Source organism: Balaenoptera ricei, chromosome 1 (assembly GCF_028023285.1).
Source record: "Balaenoptera ricei isolate mBalRic1 chromosome 1, mBalRic1.hap2, whole genome shotgun sequence".
In the NCBI taxonomy this organism is placed as follows: Eukaryota; Metazoa; Chordata; class Mammalia; order Artiodactyla; family Balaenopteridae; genus Balaenoptera; species Balaenoptera ricei.
The window spans coordinates 161,284,356-161,302,236 of record NC_082639.1 but is presented as its reverse complement, the minus strand read 5'-3'; the positions used below and the strand labels follow the sequence as shown (position 1 = coordinate 161,302,236).

At 51.3% G+C, this 17,881-nt stretch overlaps 1 protein-coding gene across 2 annotated transcripts in view; it reads right to left on the bottom strand.

Annotated features, from left to right (window-relative positions):
* Nucleotides 1-3,034: 3,034 nt before the first annotated feature.
* MAPKAPK2 (MAPK activated protein kinase 2) overlaps nt 3,035-17,881 on the bottom strand; it is a 45,407-nt gene continuing 30,560 nt past the window's right edge. The window contains exons 2-10 of one of the 2 annotated variants that reach the window (XM_059940595.1): nt 8,381-8,520; nt 8,133-8,197; nt 7,771-7,850; nt 7,146-7,272; nt 6,458-6,533; nt 5,924-6,069; nt 5,524-5,609; nt 5,344-5,424; nt 3,035-4,762 (exon numbers count right to left, since the gene is read on the bottom strand). In XM_059940595.1, coding sequence (XP_059796578.1) covers nt 4,619-4,762; nt 5,344-5,424; nt 5,524-5,609; nt 5,924-6,069; nt 6,458-6,533; nt 7,146-7,272; nt 7,771-7,850; nt 8,133-8,197; nt 8,381-8,520 — 945 coding nt within the window. In that variant the 3' untranslated portion in view covers nt 3,035-4,618. The remainder of the gene's footprint in view (nt 4,763-5,343; nt 5,425-5,523; nt 5,610-5,923; nt 6,070-6,457; nt 6,534-7,145; nt 7,273-7,770; nt 7,851-8,132; nt 8,198-8,380; nt 8,521-17,881) is intronic. The other variant, XM_059940601.1, reaches the window with a different exon arrangement.

Sequence of the window (17,881 nt, the reverse complement as noted above, 5' to 3'; positions counted from 1 at the left end):
AAGGCCCCACCAGAGCTTGGTGTCCCTTCCAAAGAATGGCTACTCTCCAACTCAGCCAGCCTCCCCCTGGGGTGGCCCCTAAACATGGGCTTCAAGAGACAGAGCCAGGGAGGGGCTGTATCCCTGGGGCTGATCACAGGCTGGCTCCCAACGCCTCCTCCAGCCCCCTCTGGCCCCCTGGAGAGCGCCCAGCAGGTTTGTTTACATTCACCGGGGGTGGGTGAGACAGCCACTTTCCCTAGCCTCACCAACTCCACCCTCTTCCCTTGAATAACTGAATTTCCTCCGCACCCTGAGCAGGCCAGCCTACCCACTCTACCCACTGTCATTCCCAGCCCTCCGCGTTTCCTGTCTCCAACCCAGTCAAAGGAAAACCCCAAATTTTCTGTTATTGTTTACCAACCCGACTGCCTCCTCACTCCAAGGCACAGGTGATGCCCTCAAGCTGACAGGAACATGGACTCAGCCTAGACCACCAACCCTGCTCCAAACCTGGGCTTCCCTGTGCCCTCTGGGCAGGGCAGCCCACCAGAGGGTAGGACACCAATAGTGATAAAGGCCACCTGGCCCCCGACCAAACATTTAAATCCATCATCTTGCTGCATTCCTCAACAGCCACAGGGCCTAGGAGTGCCACCCCCATTCCCTAGAAAAGGAAATTCACCTCTACTCAGTGGAGAGGAATCCAGCTGTCTCCCTGCTTGGCCTCCCTTCCCCACCTCCCTTATCAAGAGGACTCTGGTGGTTTTTTTTTTTTAAGAAACTCTAAACTTGGAAGCAGGAGACCCAAGTCAGATTGACCTCTGCTTAGTCATGAGGCCTTGGGAGAGTCACTTTACTTCTCTGATGCTGAGTTTTCTTACAGGTAAACTGGAGGCTAGACTGACTCCCTCAGAGGGCTTTTATGATGGTGAAGAGATCAAGGGAAAGAGCCCAGCACAGCACCGGTGCTTCCTAGGTGCCTACAAGTGTCCATAAGCCCTCCTTACATCTCACACCGCTTAAGGGTGTTCAAGAACCATCTCCTGTTGCCCCTGCAACCACGCAAGCCAGCAACCGCCTTTAGGTACGAAAGTTCCACTGCCATCCCACCTGGGAGTTTAGCAGAAGGAGCTTAAGTTCTTCCTAGAGACAGAGAATCACAGGGCCACACCAGTGTGGAAGGTCAGGGGCATGGAGAGAGTAGAAAGGCATGGCAAGACCCCACTCACCAAGCCAGGCCCCTCCTGCCCTTCATCCCAGCCACCTTCCCTGAATGTCAGATCCAGTTTTGTGAACTGGGCTGACCTAGATGGAGGAGGAAGCAAAACACAAGTGCTAACGTGTGGGGCAAGAGGATGAGAAGGCTGTGAGATGGGCCTCTGTGGAAGAGCAGCGGCCCTACAGACGCTCACATCCCAATCCCTGGACCGGTGAACATGTGGCCTCACATGGCAAAGGGACTCTACAGGTGGGATTGAGGTGAAGGACCTCCTGCATTATCTGGGTGGGCCCAGTCTAATCACACAGGTCCTTAAAAGTGGAGACTCCTTCCTGGCTAGGTTAAGAGAGATGCGACAACAGAAGATAAGAGAGATGCGATGTTGCTGCCCTTGAAGATGGATGGAGAGGGCCATGAGCCAAGGAATGGGGAAGACTCTGGAAGCTGGAAACTCAAGGCAAGAGAATCTCCTAGAGCCTCCAGAACACAGCTCTGCTGAGACCTTAGATTTTAGACCAGGGAGACTGTATCAGACTTCTGACCTCATAAATCTAACATACTAAATCTGTGCTGTTTTAAGCCACGAAATGTATTACAACAGCAACAAAAAACTAACATGGCCTCCAAAGACAGCAGAGCACTGACAACGCCATCCCCCTGTACCCCAATTCCCGCCCTACCACCCCTTATTCCCTCTTCCCCCGAGTTCTTATCAATCACCTCTGATACCCACATAAGCACAGACAACATGACTGGATTTCTCTGACAGCAAAGCCTCATGCTGGTTCATTCGAATGGTGGTTTCTAGAGTGATGGGTAGAGTTTCAAGGTAGGAGCCAACCACATTCAGGAGTTGTGCGGGGGAGGTCACGGGGCCACAGGCATGCCCTGCCTCTGCCAGGAACCCGAGCGGGGGGATGCGATCCCACTGATGGCCGGGCGGATGAGCAGGCCTCTCCTCCAGGCAGGAGACCAGGTCTTAGGATGAGACCACCCCAGGCCTTGGGATCCTGAGTTCTAGTCCAGACCCATTAGCTCTGGGATCCCCAGCACATCCCTTCACTCCCTTGGTCGGTTTCCTCGCTCATAAAACAGGGATAACCATCCTGCCTCGCCTCTCTCCCTGACAGCTCTGAGGATCAAGTGAGAAAATGCAGGTGAACTTACCGACGACTGCTTTTCCATCTGACTGGGAGGGAGCGCAGTGTGGTCAATAGACCGATTTCTACCTTGGGCCCCACTGCGAACGAGTTCACTGTGTGCGTCTGAGATACCCCACGTCTGAGCCTCAGCCTTCTCGTCTGTGAAGTGAGGGGAATGGGTCATAGGAGCCCTGAGGCCTCTTCCAGGTCTGATGTAGAGTATTCTGGCTTCCGCCTGACCCCTATCACCTCCTCCTGGAACTTTCAGGAACTACGCTGACCTGCTCCTCTGGACTCTTTCCCAGGATTTGAACCAATTCACCACCAGCAACTTCTTCAGTCCTCATACCAGCCAGCCCCCCAGGCTGAGGGTGTCAGCGCCTGATTGTGGCTAAACAAGTCGAAGAACTGGGCTGAGAAGCAGCTTGGCTCCTGATTCAATACTTGGCAAAAGAGCAAGGGCTCCCCGCACCGTGGTTGGCACCAGCCCTGCTCTCCGTGTCCCCACACCAGGTCCTGGCCAGGTCCTCAGTGGGGCGGGCGCTGGCTCCCTCTCGCCCGGGAGCCCCCCCTCCTCTCCCAGGACACACGGACTCTGCCCTCCCAACTCACAGAACCGCTCTCCACGTGTGGAAAGAAGCCAGGTGGGGGGTCAAGGGGCTGAGCCCCACGAAGGAAGAGAAAGAAAACCTTTCAACTATTAAATCTGTTTAGTAAAGACAATTTTGTTCATACAAAACAACAAGAGTTTACAACAATCTGAGTGCTGGACACGCCATCAGAGACGGGAGGCGCCATGGGCACTCGGAGCCCTTCCCTCACACCCAGAGAAGACCCTGGGTGCGCCCCCCAACCCTGCCCCTGAGGGAGATGAAAGCTGAAGCATTACTGTCACCCCTGCCCCAAGGGACCATGGCACAGAGGACCTCTCCCCACACTGCTGCAAATTAATACTGGGGAGGGAGGGCCCTCCCCCCTCCCCCCCTCCCCCCTCCCTCTCCCCCCCACTGGCCTGGACACATGACGCTGAGTAGTGTGGGGTGGGGGGAAGGGGCTGATGGGGAGGGGCAGGATCGGGACATCTTTGGTGTGAAGCCTCCCCCCGCCCACCCGCTAGGCCGCACGATGGAGATCTGCAGGAGGGCCGCAAGAGTCGTGCTGTCTTTGCCCACCAGGGGGTGCTGCCGATGCCCCAGAGCCCGGGAGGCACGCGAAATGCAGCAGCTCTGTGTCACTCATCGACTGCCCAGGCTCACCCATGCGGGCTGAGAGTGGGCCTGTTGAGAAACAGCAAAAATGTAAGAAAATAAACACGAACGGGTTAATAGTGGCAGGAAGGGGAAGCAGAGAGATGACGTGGTAGATGAGCGCCTCGGAGGACCAGGACCAGCCCTCAGCGGGGAGTGGGGTCCTGGGCGGGGCTCCAGTCTTCCTGGTCGCTGTGCCAGTGCTAAGTCACTCCTCCCCACCTCCCAGGACCCGTTCACAGAGGCAGGCACGGACGGCCTGGCTCAGAATCTGGACACGCTTCCCAGGCACTTTGGCAGAGCCAGTGCGGGCAGGGCAGGCCTGAGGAGGGAGACAGTTCCTGAGCCCCGACAGAGGCCCTCCCTCTGCAGCCCTGCCTGCCCCTGGCCCCTCAAATGCACAGGCCCAGGCACTGATCCAGGCACACGGGCACGGGCACACGCACACACACAACCACACTCACTCCTATCCGTCTGGCACACTGGTGACGTCTGAGGGCTCAGCAGAGGAGGTGGGTGGCCTCCTGGCCCCAGCCCTCCACGGCCTGCAGCTCCCGGAAGGCCTCAGCCAGCGGGGACCTGGGGCTGTAGTGGGGAAATTAGAGGGCTGGTGGCACGACACAGGGACGCCCTCTATAACAGTTTCCACAAACACCCTGTAACAAACCCCAAACCCTTGTAGTATCCAGACAGGAAAGGGTTTGGGGGGAAGGAGCAGGAATGAGGGCAAGAACGATAAAAGAAGTTTCATAAAAATTCTAAGTCAAATTATTGATAAAACTGCAAAATGAGCACAGGTTCAAGAGCATCTTGCTCCTTCTCTCCACACCCTCCCAGCCTTCCAGGCTCTCCCTCTCAGGGGTGGCCAGAACCAAAGGCAGAATTCAGCCTACGACGAGGTCCGGGCTCCATGAGGCTGAGGAGGAGGGGAGGCGGGAGTGGACAGTTCTGTGTCTCTTCATTTAAAAAATATATTCAGGTCAAGAGTTATTGCTTGTCCTCCAGTGGAGCAGGACGGGCTCAGCGGCTCAGTGAGCGAGGGCCGCGGCCTCCAGGGCCCGAGCTTTCTTCCGCCTCTTCAGAAGCAGAGGGTTGGATGCATCTTCAATCTTTTTTATCTTGATCTGCTCATAGTCGACCCGCATCGTGGCCAAGGCACTGGTCATCTCCTCCTGGGGGGCAGTGACCGAGAGAGACGTGAGAGGCGACAGACAAAGCAAGGGCAGGATGAGGGTGACGGGTGGGAGCAGAAGAGACAGAGGGCAGGCTGGTTGATGGGTCCAGGGCTGGGTCAACAGAGCCTGGCCACCGTGCTGCCACCGCTCTCCTAGAGCCCTCCAGCGATGCCACGGGAAGGCAGAAAGAGCACCGGCTAGGAGTCAGGAGACCTGGGTTCGTGTCTGCCCCAGGCAATCACTAGCTGAGTGACCTTGAACAGGTCACCGCCCCCCCCCGGGCATCAGTTTCCTCGTCTGCAAAGTGAAGAGATGGTACCAGATGACCTTTCAGGTCCCTTTAGAGACCCAGACAGTAGAGGGCTTGTAGAAAACAGCCACGGCCAACTTTAGGCCAAACACAGAACCTCTGCCCACAACCCGGCAGGGAAGTGGCTCAGAGCCGCTGTTCCTGTTGTAACAGACATCCCCTGGGGTGAGCTCATACAAAACTAGCCCCTCTGGGCCAGCACCGCCTCTCACACCCAAGCATCTCAGCGAGCACCCTCTGAGCCCCTCTTGGCCAGTGGTCCCCTCACCTTGACGTCCTCCCACCTCTCCTTGTCCTCCTTCAGGACGCGGCTGGTGTGCAGTGGGGTTTGAGGGACCTTCGTTGATTGCTGGGGATAGAGAAAAGTGTCAGGGTGAAAGCCTGGGTGGGGTGGAGCCCCAAGGGACAGTCCGCATGAACCCAGGCCCCTCCGGCCCACCAGGCTTACCATGATCCAGGGGTGGTTCATGAACTCGGTGATGGTCATCCTCTGGGTGGGCTCTGTCTTCAGCAGGTTCCGGATGAGCATCTTCACTGTGGGGGAAAGCGAGGTGTGGGGAGGGGACAGAGATGGCTAAGGGGCCACCCTCCTTCTCCTGCTCCTTCCCACAGTTTTCAGGGAAAAACCAGATTCAAAGGGGCATGGACACAGACCACCCAAGGAGCTAGCCTTGAAGACCATTATGGCTCCAGCCCTGACAGCCCCACGCGCCCCATACCCCAGCTCTGCCAGAGGCCCTTCACACAGACAGGACGTACCCAGCAGCTGTGGGCCAGGTGCAGATCCACAGCCACGCCACCCACGTGAGACCACCCCTGCACACGCACACACACCTGCACACACGCACATGTACACGTGGGTTCTCTACCTTCCTCTGATACTTCTGACCATTCTGGGTTGGGGAATTCATACTGGCCCATTCGGATGCGACTCTTCATGCCCGGAGAGATGGCAAGGCCATGGTTGGAATAGAAGGGGGGATACCCACACAGCCTGAGCCGAGAGGAAGTGGGACGAGAGGGACAGAGCTGATGTTATTTAGGGTCCTGCACCAGGACTAGAGTGAGACACAGGCTTCTTCTTGCTAAGGTCACAGAGAAATTGGGACTCACTGACTCAGGTACAATATACAAAGTCAAGGACAGGGCCCAGGAATCCAACATACCGAGTAGCTAAACCACACATTTTCCTGCCCATTAGCTAATTTATAGCATTTAGCTGTCAGAATCCACTAAACGCAGAGAGACAGGAACATGCAGGGGATTCTCAGGGCATCTCCCATCCAGAAGGGGAACGCTAATCTTTGCCTCTTCTTCTCATCCCACCCCTGCCCCAGCCCAGCCCAGCCCCACTGCCCCCAGGCCCCTCCCCACACACTCACAGGATGTACATGATGACACCCAAGGACCACATGTCACAGGACTTGTCATACTTCTCTGGGCCCAGCACTTCTGGAGCTGCAAACCAAAGGTCAACGTCGGTGGGCCTCGCCCTCAGAACACTGGATTCCACCCCAGTTCCTCGGTGGCTGGTGCTCCCCATCCAACCCTTCAGCCCATCTTGATGGGACTTAGCGGGGCTGGGAAGGGGAACAGTCATAGCCCAGACCCAGGGCTGGACAAAGGAGACCAGAAGACCCTTCTCCAAGAGAGCGCTAGGGCTAGAATCTCAAGATAAAACAAGTCTTGAACTGCAGGAGCCTTTCAGACTGCCATTTAATTTGACCAACATGTTTTGAGAGTTTATTCTGTGCCAGTTAGCTGGGGCTCCTGAACCAAATCTGCATCCCAGACTCCACTGGGAATCTGATAGGAATGACAGCTCTTCTCAGGAAAAGCGTGCATGTGTGCAAAATCCCACCCATAATCTCAGGCAGATAATTTCCTATAATGCTTCAGTCCCAGCTGAGTTCTGATGAGCCCTATTTTGGGTCAGGTCACATCAGAACCAGTGCTAGAAAGGGCCTGAGGACTCAACTCTCCTAGGACCTGTGGCCCTGAGACCGGCAAGAGGAGGGTTTGAGAAGAGCTCTGGGGAAGACAAGCTCCCCAGACCTCCTCTGGACTTACCCACATAGTATGGCGTGTAACAAGGAGTGGTCAGAGAGTTGTGGCTGGTGGTTTCCTTGGCAAAGCCAAAATCAGTGAGTTTGAGAATGGCGTTGGGCCTTTTGGAAGTGTATAAGAGATTCTCAGGCTACAGACAAAGAGACATAAACAGAACCTCTGCTGAACCTGTGAGGGGCTATCCCTCCCTCCCTTCCTCCCTTCCTTTCTTCCTCCATTCAACAACCATTTGTCCAGCCCCTGTGATCTGCACACTGCGAGGACCCTCAGCTCCCTGCCTCCCAAGAGCTTACAGCGTGCACGGGAGTCGGACACTGATGCAGAGAACCGCAGTGAACACTGCAGTGACATAGAGACCGAAGGCGTGGCGGTGAGGTGTGACTGAGGAGCACCGCAGGATGAGGGCGGCCTCACAAGGCTGCATGACTGGGGCGGGGGTTTGCCCAGCGAGGGCAGGGCCTGCGGGGTAGAGAGTGGCACTCCGCCCCACTCTCACTCAGGAACCAGGCAGCGGGGATGCAGGATGACTCTGGGGACCCTCCCTAGGGTCACCACGACCCTGACCCCTACGGCCTCCATGGCACCTGAGTTGGGGGAACTGGGGGGGCACAAAAAGAACAGCTGGTACCTTGACATCCCGATGTGCGATGTTGATCGAGTGTAAGTACTGGATCGCCTCGCCGATGCTCTTCATGATCTCTGATGCCTCTGCAGAGAAGAGGGGATGTGGGAGCGGGAAGGAAAGTCACAAGATGTGTCATTAGGTTGGAAAACCCAATACACCGATCCCCCACACAGCCTAAGGCTCCCTACGTCCACCCCCGCCCCCCAGAAACCAAGGAATGAGGAGCAGCCCTGGCTCAGCTGAGGAAGAAGGCCCCAGTGGCGAGTCAGAGAAGGCAGCAGGCCTCCGCACCTCTCACGAGAGCCCCTTCAGACACCCCGGGCCCTGCCTGCCCGAGCCCAGGCCCCACAACAGACCCTTTCTACCTCTTTCTGTGAATGCCTGGTCTCCTCGGTCCTGGATTCGGCTGAAGAGTTCTCCACCATCCAAACTGAAACAAAGCCACAGTCAGATCTGAGGACATAGCATCCCACTAGCACTCTCCCCACTGCCCCTCCAAAAATCTTTACATTTTAAGCTTCAGAGTCCCCATGTGGCAGTCCTCAGAAGGTAAGGGGCCTGGGTGGGGAGTGGGATCAGGCTGGGCCAGGAATAAAGAGGAAGGGCTGCTCACCACTCCATGACGATCAGCAGGCACTTCCTCCCCGCGTACAGGTTCTCATAGACGTCCACGATCCGCACAATGTGTGGGCACTGGGAGGCCCGCCAGTGCAGCTCCACCTCCCGGCGGGCCTTGGGGCAGTCCTGAAGCATCTGCAAGCCAAACGCCTCCTGAGTAACCTCGGCGGGGCAGCTGGCTGCTGCGCCACCTGGACCTACTGCAAGGCCTGGCCCACGCACTCGCCCACATCCCCACCGACACACCACCGACTCGCCCTACCCTGGTCCAACACCAGCCCCCTTAGCACTTTCCCTGCACTTCCTTCTCCTAAGCCCCGACTCAGAGCTCTGCAGCTCCCTCGTCTGCTCTAAAAGGAACCTCAAGATGACCCCTCATGGGGTCTTGACAGCTACTCTGAGACCACCCTTGACCATTCAGGGGAAAGGTCCAGCTATGGGCATGAAGTCTATTCCAGAATGCAAGCAGAGTTGAGCATTGGGAGACAAGAGGGTAAAGGACACCTGGGCAGAAAGACAGACTGAGGAAAAAACCAAACAATGGAAAGGGGCCTAGAGACAGGGGAGACTCCAGATCAGTTAGAAAAGGTACCTCCAAGATCCCTAAACCCCCAGCATATCAAATCCCGAGCAATGTCCTTTCAACCAACAGATAGTCTCAGGAGTCAGCCCGCTGTGGTCTGAATCCTGGTTCTTACTAGATCTGCAACCATGAGCAAGTTACTTAACTCACGGGCCTCGTCCTTGTCCCCTCTTCTTCCATGGACCAGGTGGCCAGGGGGTATTAAGGCAGCCTGGCGCCCTCACCTGCCTCAAGGGCTGAATCTTTTTTTTTTTTTTTTTTAAACATCTTTATTGGTGTACAATTGCTTTACAATGGTGTGTTGGTTTCTGCTTTACAACAAAGGGAATCAGCCATACATATACATATATCCCCATAGCTCCTCCTTCTTGCGTCTGCCTCCCACCCTCCCTATCCCACCCCTCTAGGTGGTCACAAAGCACCAAGCTGATCTCCCTGTGCTATGTGGCTGCTTCCCACTAGCTATCTATTTTACATTTGGTAGTGTATATATATGTCCATGTCACGCTCTCACTTCGTCCCAGCCCACCCTTCCCCCTCCCCGTGTCCTCAAGTCCATTCTCTACATCTGTGTCTTTATTCCCGTCCTGAAGGGCTGAATCTTGACTAGTCTAAGCCAGGCCCTTTACTAAGACCTGACACTGGTCAAGAAGAACTTCATAGGAAGTCTGCTGAGAGGCCTCTTAAAAGGAGCACGAGGAATGCATACCATCTCTCCTGCATATGACACCTGGTGCCATGGCAGTCACCTTGGTACCAAGAGGTACCTTGGGTTGGTGGGTGATGCATCAGGAGCACTAAGAGACCTGCTGGAAAGTGCATGAAGCTTGGTGAGTAAGATCAGACGGCCAGGACGGAGCCAGATTACAGAGGGCAGGGAAAAGCAAACACAGGAATTTCCAAAAATAAAACTAACATTCAGTTATGCTATGGTCTATGATATGCTGGTCCTTTCCTAATTGTACAACGGCTGCCCATTTTACAGGATGCGGAAACTGAGGCTTAGAGAAGTAGTGTGTCCCAGGCTCAGTTCCTGGGGAAAGGCAGAGCCGGGGTTGGAAACCAGGCCTGGTGGATTCCAAAGCCTAAACCTTTTCCACGATAACACGCAACTTTTACAGGAGGGGCAGAGACCAAGACTTCTCAGTCTCAGATCACCAAATGCAAACTGGCTTTGCAGAGGCAATCCCCCAAAAGGGGCCCAGATAATTCAGTCTCCTAGGGAGCAGGCAGAAGACAAGGTCGCCATGGGGTCACACTGCCACCTGGTGGCCATCTAAGGACACTGCTCAGGTCCTGAGTTTTGCCACCTTCAACTTCATTCATTTGGATGGACCAAGGAAAAAGGTTATTTTCCTTTCCCATGCACTATGAGAAGGAGGAGGAGATGCTGGCCAATTTCATTTGCATGTATTTCAATTCAACAAGCATTTATCGAGCTCCTACTATGGGCCACACACTGCGCTAGATGTCAAGACCAAATAGAAGAGTCCCAACCTGAAAGAAATCAAACTGGGGGGGTGAGGGCATGAGGGTAGGTAGACACACAGAAAATGCTTCTAATCCAGAGAGATAATGTGCTGTAAGACTGATAAGTTCAAAGGGTTCAAGAGAAAAAGTTCTCAGAGCACCCAAAATAGAAAGACCTCTACCGCCCCCTACAGGCACATAGGAACTGAAGCCCAGAGAGGAAGAATTGAAGTTGTCAAATTCACTCAGAGGCAACATGAGGTCATTGGATTTACAATCATGAGAGACTTGGGCTTGGTCTGGAATTTGTCAATTTCTGGTTGCACAGCCTTGGAGAGGCTATCACCTTTCTGAGCCTGTTCCACATTTGTAAGTTGGGGGTTAAAATACCTGCCTGGCCCCCTCCCTCACAGAGCCATTGCAAGCATCTAATGAAAGAATACCTCTAAGTGTGCTTTGTTATCAGAAAGGCACTCACCACTGTAAACCATCAGCATAACTGCCACAGCACAGGGGCCCTCTCCATCACCTCTGAGTTGAAGCTGGAACATCTGGATATAACCAAGAAACCCTGATATATACAAGTCACCAGCAAGACTATAGGCCGGGTTTCTGTCTGCAGTCCTGTGACCACCGCCTGGAAACCAGCTCTGTGCTCTAACCAACCACAGCTGTGCTAAATGAGGACACACCAAGGCCCAAACCCAACTGCATGCCCCTCGGCCCCTCCTAAACTCAGAGCACGCACTGCAGGTTCTGCTTGCTCTCTTTGCTATAGACACGTTAGCGTGTGTGGCATTAGGCAAAAGAGAATCTACAGCCAGAACGCCTGGGTTCACATTCTACCTCCAGGTTTACACACAATTCCTTACCTGGTAGAGGAGCTGGATTGGCCTAGCACAACAAACCTGGTCTTGGGAATCGCACACAATTTGCATCCCCGTTCTGCACTTCCCAGCTTGTGTCAGGCAAGCCAATCTACCTTTCTGAAAAGGGTTTCCTCATCTGTAAAACTGGATTCAATTTGGCAAAATAAGAAAATGGGAAAGAGCAGTATTTTTAAATTCTAAGAGAAACACAGTAAGAATTTCCCATGAAGACTGGTAATTGACAGCCAGGTATGTATTTATCAGAAATCCTTGAATGGATATAAAAAAACCAGCCCATGCAATGAAAGCAAGACCATCAACCCAGTCAGGAGGACAGGCTGGCTGACGTCACAGGGGCAAAGCCATTAAGAGCCAAAGAGGCTTTGTAGACAGCTGTGGGGTACAAAAGCCTGGAGAGAGGAAAGCAAGAATGTGCTAATCTGGAGTACCGGGCTAAGTAAAGATCAGCAAGGGAGGTGCTGAGCTCTGAGCCAGAGAAGAGACAGGGAGAGAAAACAGGATTCCTGGGGTGCTGCCAGGAGCCACCAGCAGAGGAACACGGCAGGTTCAACCAGAAGCCAAGAGAGTCATGTGGGAAAGGCTCCTACCTCTTTGGCCTGGACCAGGACAGTGGAGGCGAAAGGGCCCAGAACCACAGCCCCGAGGGCTCACGTCTGAAGGAAAGAAGAGTCTTCCCACCAAAAAGCCACAGGCCCTGAGACAAGGAATGCCTGAAAGGGATTATAAAATATTTTAAGCCCATGCTAAGCCCGGAATGGATACTGTGACTTGCCTCGGCCCCCCTGTAGTTTGCATCTGAAATTCCCTTGCTCTGTAGAGAAGGTTAACTGTTGCATGTGCTAGATTGCAATGCAGTAGGCAAGGTCACCTACCTACCAAGTGTGGCGGGGGCCAGGGACCAGGCCACAGAGCCCACTGCCTGGGGAGGAACCTCTAGGGTAATTGTGGCAATGAGGGAGCTGTGGGATTTCTCCCAAAATACTGTTCCATTACCATGCAATCCAGCAATCCCAATCCTGGGCATATATCCAGAAAAGAGGAAAATTCTAATTCAAAAGATATATGCACCCCAATGTTCACAGCAGCGCTATTTACAATAGCCAAGACATGTAAGCAACCTAAATGCCTGCCAACAGATGAATGGATAAAGAAGATGTGGTATATATATGCAATGGAATACTACTCAACCATTAAAAAGAATGAAATAATGCCATTTGCAGCAACATGGATGGACCTAGAGACTGTCATATTAAGTGAAGTAAGTCAGAAAGAGAAAGACAAATATCATATATCACCTATACATGAAATCTTTAAAAAATGATACAAATGAACTTATCTATGAAACAGAAACAGACTCGTGGTTGTCAAGAGGGAGTGGGGTGGGGGAGGGATGGAGTGGGAATTTGGGATGCAAACTAGTATCCCAATGGATAAACAACAAGGACCTACTGTATAGCACAGGGAACTCTATGCAATAGTCTGTGATTACCTAAATGAGAAAAGAATCTAAAAAAGAATGAATACATGTAGATGTATAATTGAATCCCTTTGCTATACACCTGAAACTAACACAACATTGTAAATCAACAATACACCAATAAAATTAAAAAAAAAAAAAATACTGTTCCATGCCTGTCTTTGCCGGAACGTGGAGGGAAGAGGATGGTACCCCTTATATCCCCCACCAAATCTTCTATCATGGGGCCACATGAAAAGACTTGGGAGTAATCAGCATCCTAAGCCTAGGTGAGCCAGAGAAAAGGAGGGAAACAGAGGCTGGGGCCTGAAGCGCAGCTCACCAGCAAGGCAGATCTGAGGACAAGACAGGAAGGAACAAGCCCCAGGTCTCAAGGCATCATCCCCTTCACAAGCTCCACCGCTTACCAAGTGTGTGAACTTGGGGAAGTTTTTAATCCCTTTGTGCGGTAGTTTCCTTATCTCTTAAATAGGATAATAGTACCTACCTATATTAAATGAATTCATACATATGCATTATGTAAATTACTAAGAACGGTGCTTGGCACATAGTAAGCACTGCATTAGTGTTTGCTATTATTGTTCTGCCCCCCAAACCACCCCCCACAGTGTGCCAGAGTCCCACTAGGGTGGGCAGCTGGGATCCCGCTCACACTCATCTCATTTAAGGTGCTATTAATAGCTCCAGGCGCTGGGTGGAGGGGGACCCAGAACACTGGGGGAGAAGCGGGCTTAGGCGTCCTAGCCCTGAGTCTCCCTCTCCCTCCCACACCACCTAAACTAGACAGCTGGGGGCGGGGCGTACATATCCTGAGAGAATGAAGCCATCCATCCCTTCCCAAGACTGATGCGGTGCCAAGAGTGACTGCAAAAGTCTGAATCAGGCAGAGCGTGGTGCCGGCCTGTGGGGCACCTTGGTAAATAAGACCTCCTCTGCACTCCCAGCAGGAGGGCACCACCCCTGCTGTGGACCAGGCTCACCCACTCCCCTCCCTACCATAAGGAGGGGGCCGACCTGGGCACTCTGCAGGCCAGAAGAAAAGAGGAGGACTTGGGAAGCAGAGGTGTTGCTGTGGGCTGAGTCCTAGCAAGCTCCTTAGCACAGAGCTGGCAGCAAGCAAGGAGCAGCCGCAAAGGAGCAGGGAGAAGGGAGCCCCTGCTTCCAGGGAGGGCTCTGAGTTAAACGCGTGCTAAGCACTTCCAACGGGGAACCCTCAGACCCGCCCCAGGAGGACGCATCCTATTTTATAAATGAGAAAACACAGGCTCAGAGAAGCTACGCGATCACTTCAAGGTCTCTGAGCTGGCTGTCCCCAGCAGGGCTGGAATCTGAACCCCATTCTCACTGCTCCCAAAGCCTCTTTCCCACCATCCCGTGGTAAGGCAAAGGGAACAACATCTGCCCAAGACTGTCCATGATACCAACAGCCAAAATGGGGGCTGAAAATGTACACAGGCCCTAAAGTGCAAACCAACCCTTTAACTTTGAAATTCCAGAATTCAAGAACTGCAGAATTTTAGAATTTTACCCTATGGCACTAATCATAGGTGGAGCTTTAAGGCTATGCATATTCTAAGAGTTGTTTATCTTAACTAGAAATGGCTAGCAAACCGAACGCCCAGCAACAAGCAATAGAGATTGCTTTTACAAAAAGAGTTTATCTATACAATCTTCAATCATTAAAATGATGTTTCGGAAGAATATTTAATGCGAAATGGATTCCTAAGTGTCTCAGTAACCTTGTCGCTATCAGCAGTAGCACTCTATTTTTTTTCTTTTGCAGCATAATTCCCAATCTGAAATTTCCTTAAATTTATCTGACAGTATGTGAAAAAGCAACCTACAAAGCTTTATGTACAGTACAGTTCTATATGTATATCTATTTATATTCGTGTGTGTACGTATATGTACACAGATGTACATAGTATGTGTATATGTGTATATATATATACATATATATGGAAGCGCATTCACAGTACGTTAATATTGATAATTATATATCTGAAAGATAGGATTACAGGTGCCTTAATTTTCTTTATTATATCTTAATTTTCTAAGTGACTTACAATTAGCATATATACTTTGTAAAGAGGCAAAGAAGCTTACTCTCCAAATTTTACTTGGAGGCTGTCACCCATACCCCCAGGCCCTGTGGCCAGGGAACAGCAGCTATGGACTTCCAGGCAGCTCTGCCAGGTGGCTTAGCCACAGACCAGGGGCTGCCCTGTCGAGCGTTGAGCAAGAAAGCAGCTCACGCCCAGTGGGCGCTGGATGCGGCACAGCCCTCCTCTAGGGAGAGGAGAAGAGCAGAACTGTAGTGCAACCTACACAGTCACTCTCTGTCCTGCTCCAGCTCCACCTGGCCCTTGACCTAGCCTCCCCGGCTCTCCAGCTAGGAGTGGGGCATCCATGTCTGGCTCAAAGATCACTGGACCTCTCCTTTCAACCTGAAACCTACAACACTGGGCCCCCAGAGCCCTGAACAGTGAACAGGGAGGTATGAGGAGTCACAAGGCGGCAGGACCAGGACATGTTGTCCTGGCATCATGTGTTATCTCTCTAAAAAGCCAGGTCACTCCAAAGCCCCCGTCCCTGGCTCTGCAGCCATCGAGGGGATGGGGAGACATGTGGCACTCACAGCACTTGACCTCACCTACCCAGATTGCCATCACTTGGCAAACCCGGAGTGCCTGGCACGTGCCACACGCTGGTTTGGAAGGTGCTGGGAAACAACAGAGAACACGACAAATAAGGCCTGCACCCCCATGGAGCTTACATTTTAGGGCAGGAAGTACACAACAAACAATTTTTTTTTTAATTTTTAATAACACATCATGATTTGTGCTATAAAGGACATAAATTGTGTGCTGCCACAGTATCTCCCAAATTTCAGAGAGACGAAAGGCTGGAGAGAGGTGTCACACATCTCTTTTCATCTAGCCCAGCTCGGGAGCGTAAGACATGACAAACAGATAAGTCTTGGTTGAAATGATGGTTTTCCTCTACATCTATAGGGGCAGAAAGAGTATGTCCCTCTTCTAGAACCTCTGCACAGCTCAGGAGCAACTGATGGGCCTCCCCTAGGAACTGATCTAAACAAACAAATCTAACAGCAGATTTTTTTGAATCTTAGAAGGTCACTGAAAAAAAAGACACACATAAGTACATCATCGGGTCCTTCATGTTGGCACACACATTCTCAAACATTTGGTTGGGAGGTAAAAGCGGTTTTCTATTTTGTTTACTGATTTTCATTAATGTGATGGGGGGAAATCCCGACCTAAAACAAAGCTAAAACTTACAATGGGGAAGGAACCCAGTACAAAAAGCCTTTAAAAGCACTGAGCCACACTGCCCAGAAGATGAGCATGACCTTCCCTGTGGTCCCCACCCTCACCCTCGCTCTTACTCTCCAGGACCTTCCCTGGGGAGCCACAAAGGACTAACCTTCAACAAAAAGACAAGAGGCTTAGAAGTTACACTGTAAATGACAAAGTTTTTTAAATACTTGCAACACATGACAGATAAAAGGTTAACTTAACTCTGGCAAATCAATTGTAAAAGATTAACAATCCAATATAAAAATGGCCAAAGAATAAGAACAGGCAGTTCAAAGCAAAAGAAACACAAACAAAAGATGCTCGATGCAACTCATTAAAAGAGAAATGTTTATAAAAACAATAACAATAACTTCACCAGAATGGCGAATTTTTTTTTTAATGTTTGACCAAAAACGAAACAAAAGAGGAACTTCCCTGGCTGTCCAGTGGTTAGGACTCCGAGCTTCCACTGCAGGGGGCACGGGTTCGATCCCTGGTCGGGGAACTAAGATCCTGCAAGCCGTGAGGCCAAAAAACAAACAAACAAACAAACTCCTGAGTTTATGCAAAGATTCTTGAGGAAAAGGCACTCTCTCATACACTCAACAGGGATATAAACTAGTATATTTTTGGCTATATCTATCAAAATTGTAAATGTTCAAACCTTAGGCCCAATAATTACTTAGCTAGGAAATCATCCTACAAATATGTTCCTAAAGTATCTTAATGGCAAAAAAATTGGTCAGAACCTAAATGTCTACCACTGAGGAGACGGTCAGATAAATGGCAGCATCTCCATATAACCGAGTGTGGCACAGGCTGCTGAAAGAGCGCGGCAGGGCTGCATCCGCCGCTATGAGGGGAACCGGGTGTTAATAAATGGGAAAGCAGACAAAGACCATGATGGTACTTTGGCTTTTCTGTTTCTGTTCTTTTTTTTTTTAATGGAGCTGCAATCACATTACTTAAGTAACTTTTAAAGTATGTTCACATAGACAAGAAGCAAACACACCGAAAGGTTCATTAGTGGTTATTCATAAATGGTGGTAATATAGATAGCATTTTCTTTTTTGTGTTTCTTAAATTTCCAAAAATAAAAATGTACTAAACAGAATGTAAAATATACCACTTGGGTGGTTTTGTTGTTTTGTTTTGTTTAAGGCAGAGGGAGAAGATATACAGACTTGTGGATGCTAAACATTTTTCTGGAGGTATTTACCCCCCAAAACATCGACAGAGTTGACCCCAGGGGAGTAGGCACTAGAGGGAAGCTAGTACCATTTTCCATTTTTTTCCCCTTTTCATTTTATATCTTTCTGTATTGTCTGGATTTCTACCATCTGCGTGTATTTCTTCTTAAAAATTAAGTCTAGGGATTCTCAGGGGCAGTATGCTTTGGTCCTATATTTGACCCCCAGCCTGAGTGCCCCAGAAGCAAGCTGACCTGCTTGTTAGAGCAGGAGGTGGGTGGAGATGGCGACCCTATGCTGACCTCGGAGGGGGAAAGAAGGACCTGCTGGAACTCAGAGTATGAGGGGAACGCAGGTGACAGAAAGACCTGGCATCTTCCTGGAGAGTATAACCCAAATATGATAAAGAGCAGGCTGAGGCCCCAAACCGCTACTGCTGACCACTTCTGACTTATTTGGAAATGAGCCCTGCGCACAGCAGGGATGTCAACCACAGCGGAGTCTTGGGAAGGAAACTGAAAGGCTACAGGACACAGATATTTCTGTTTCTTCCAGCTGACTTCGAA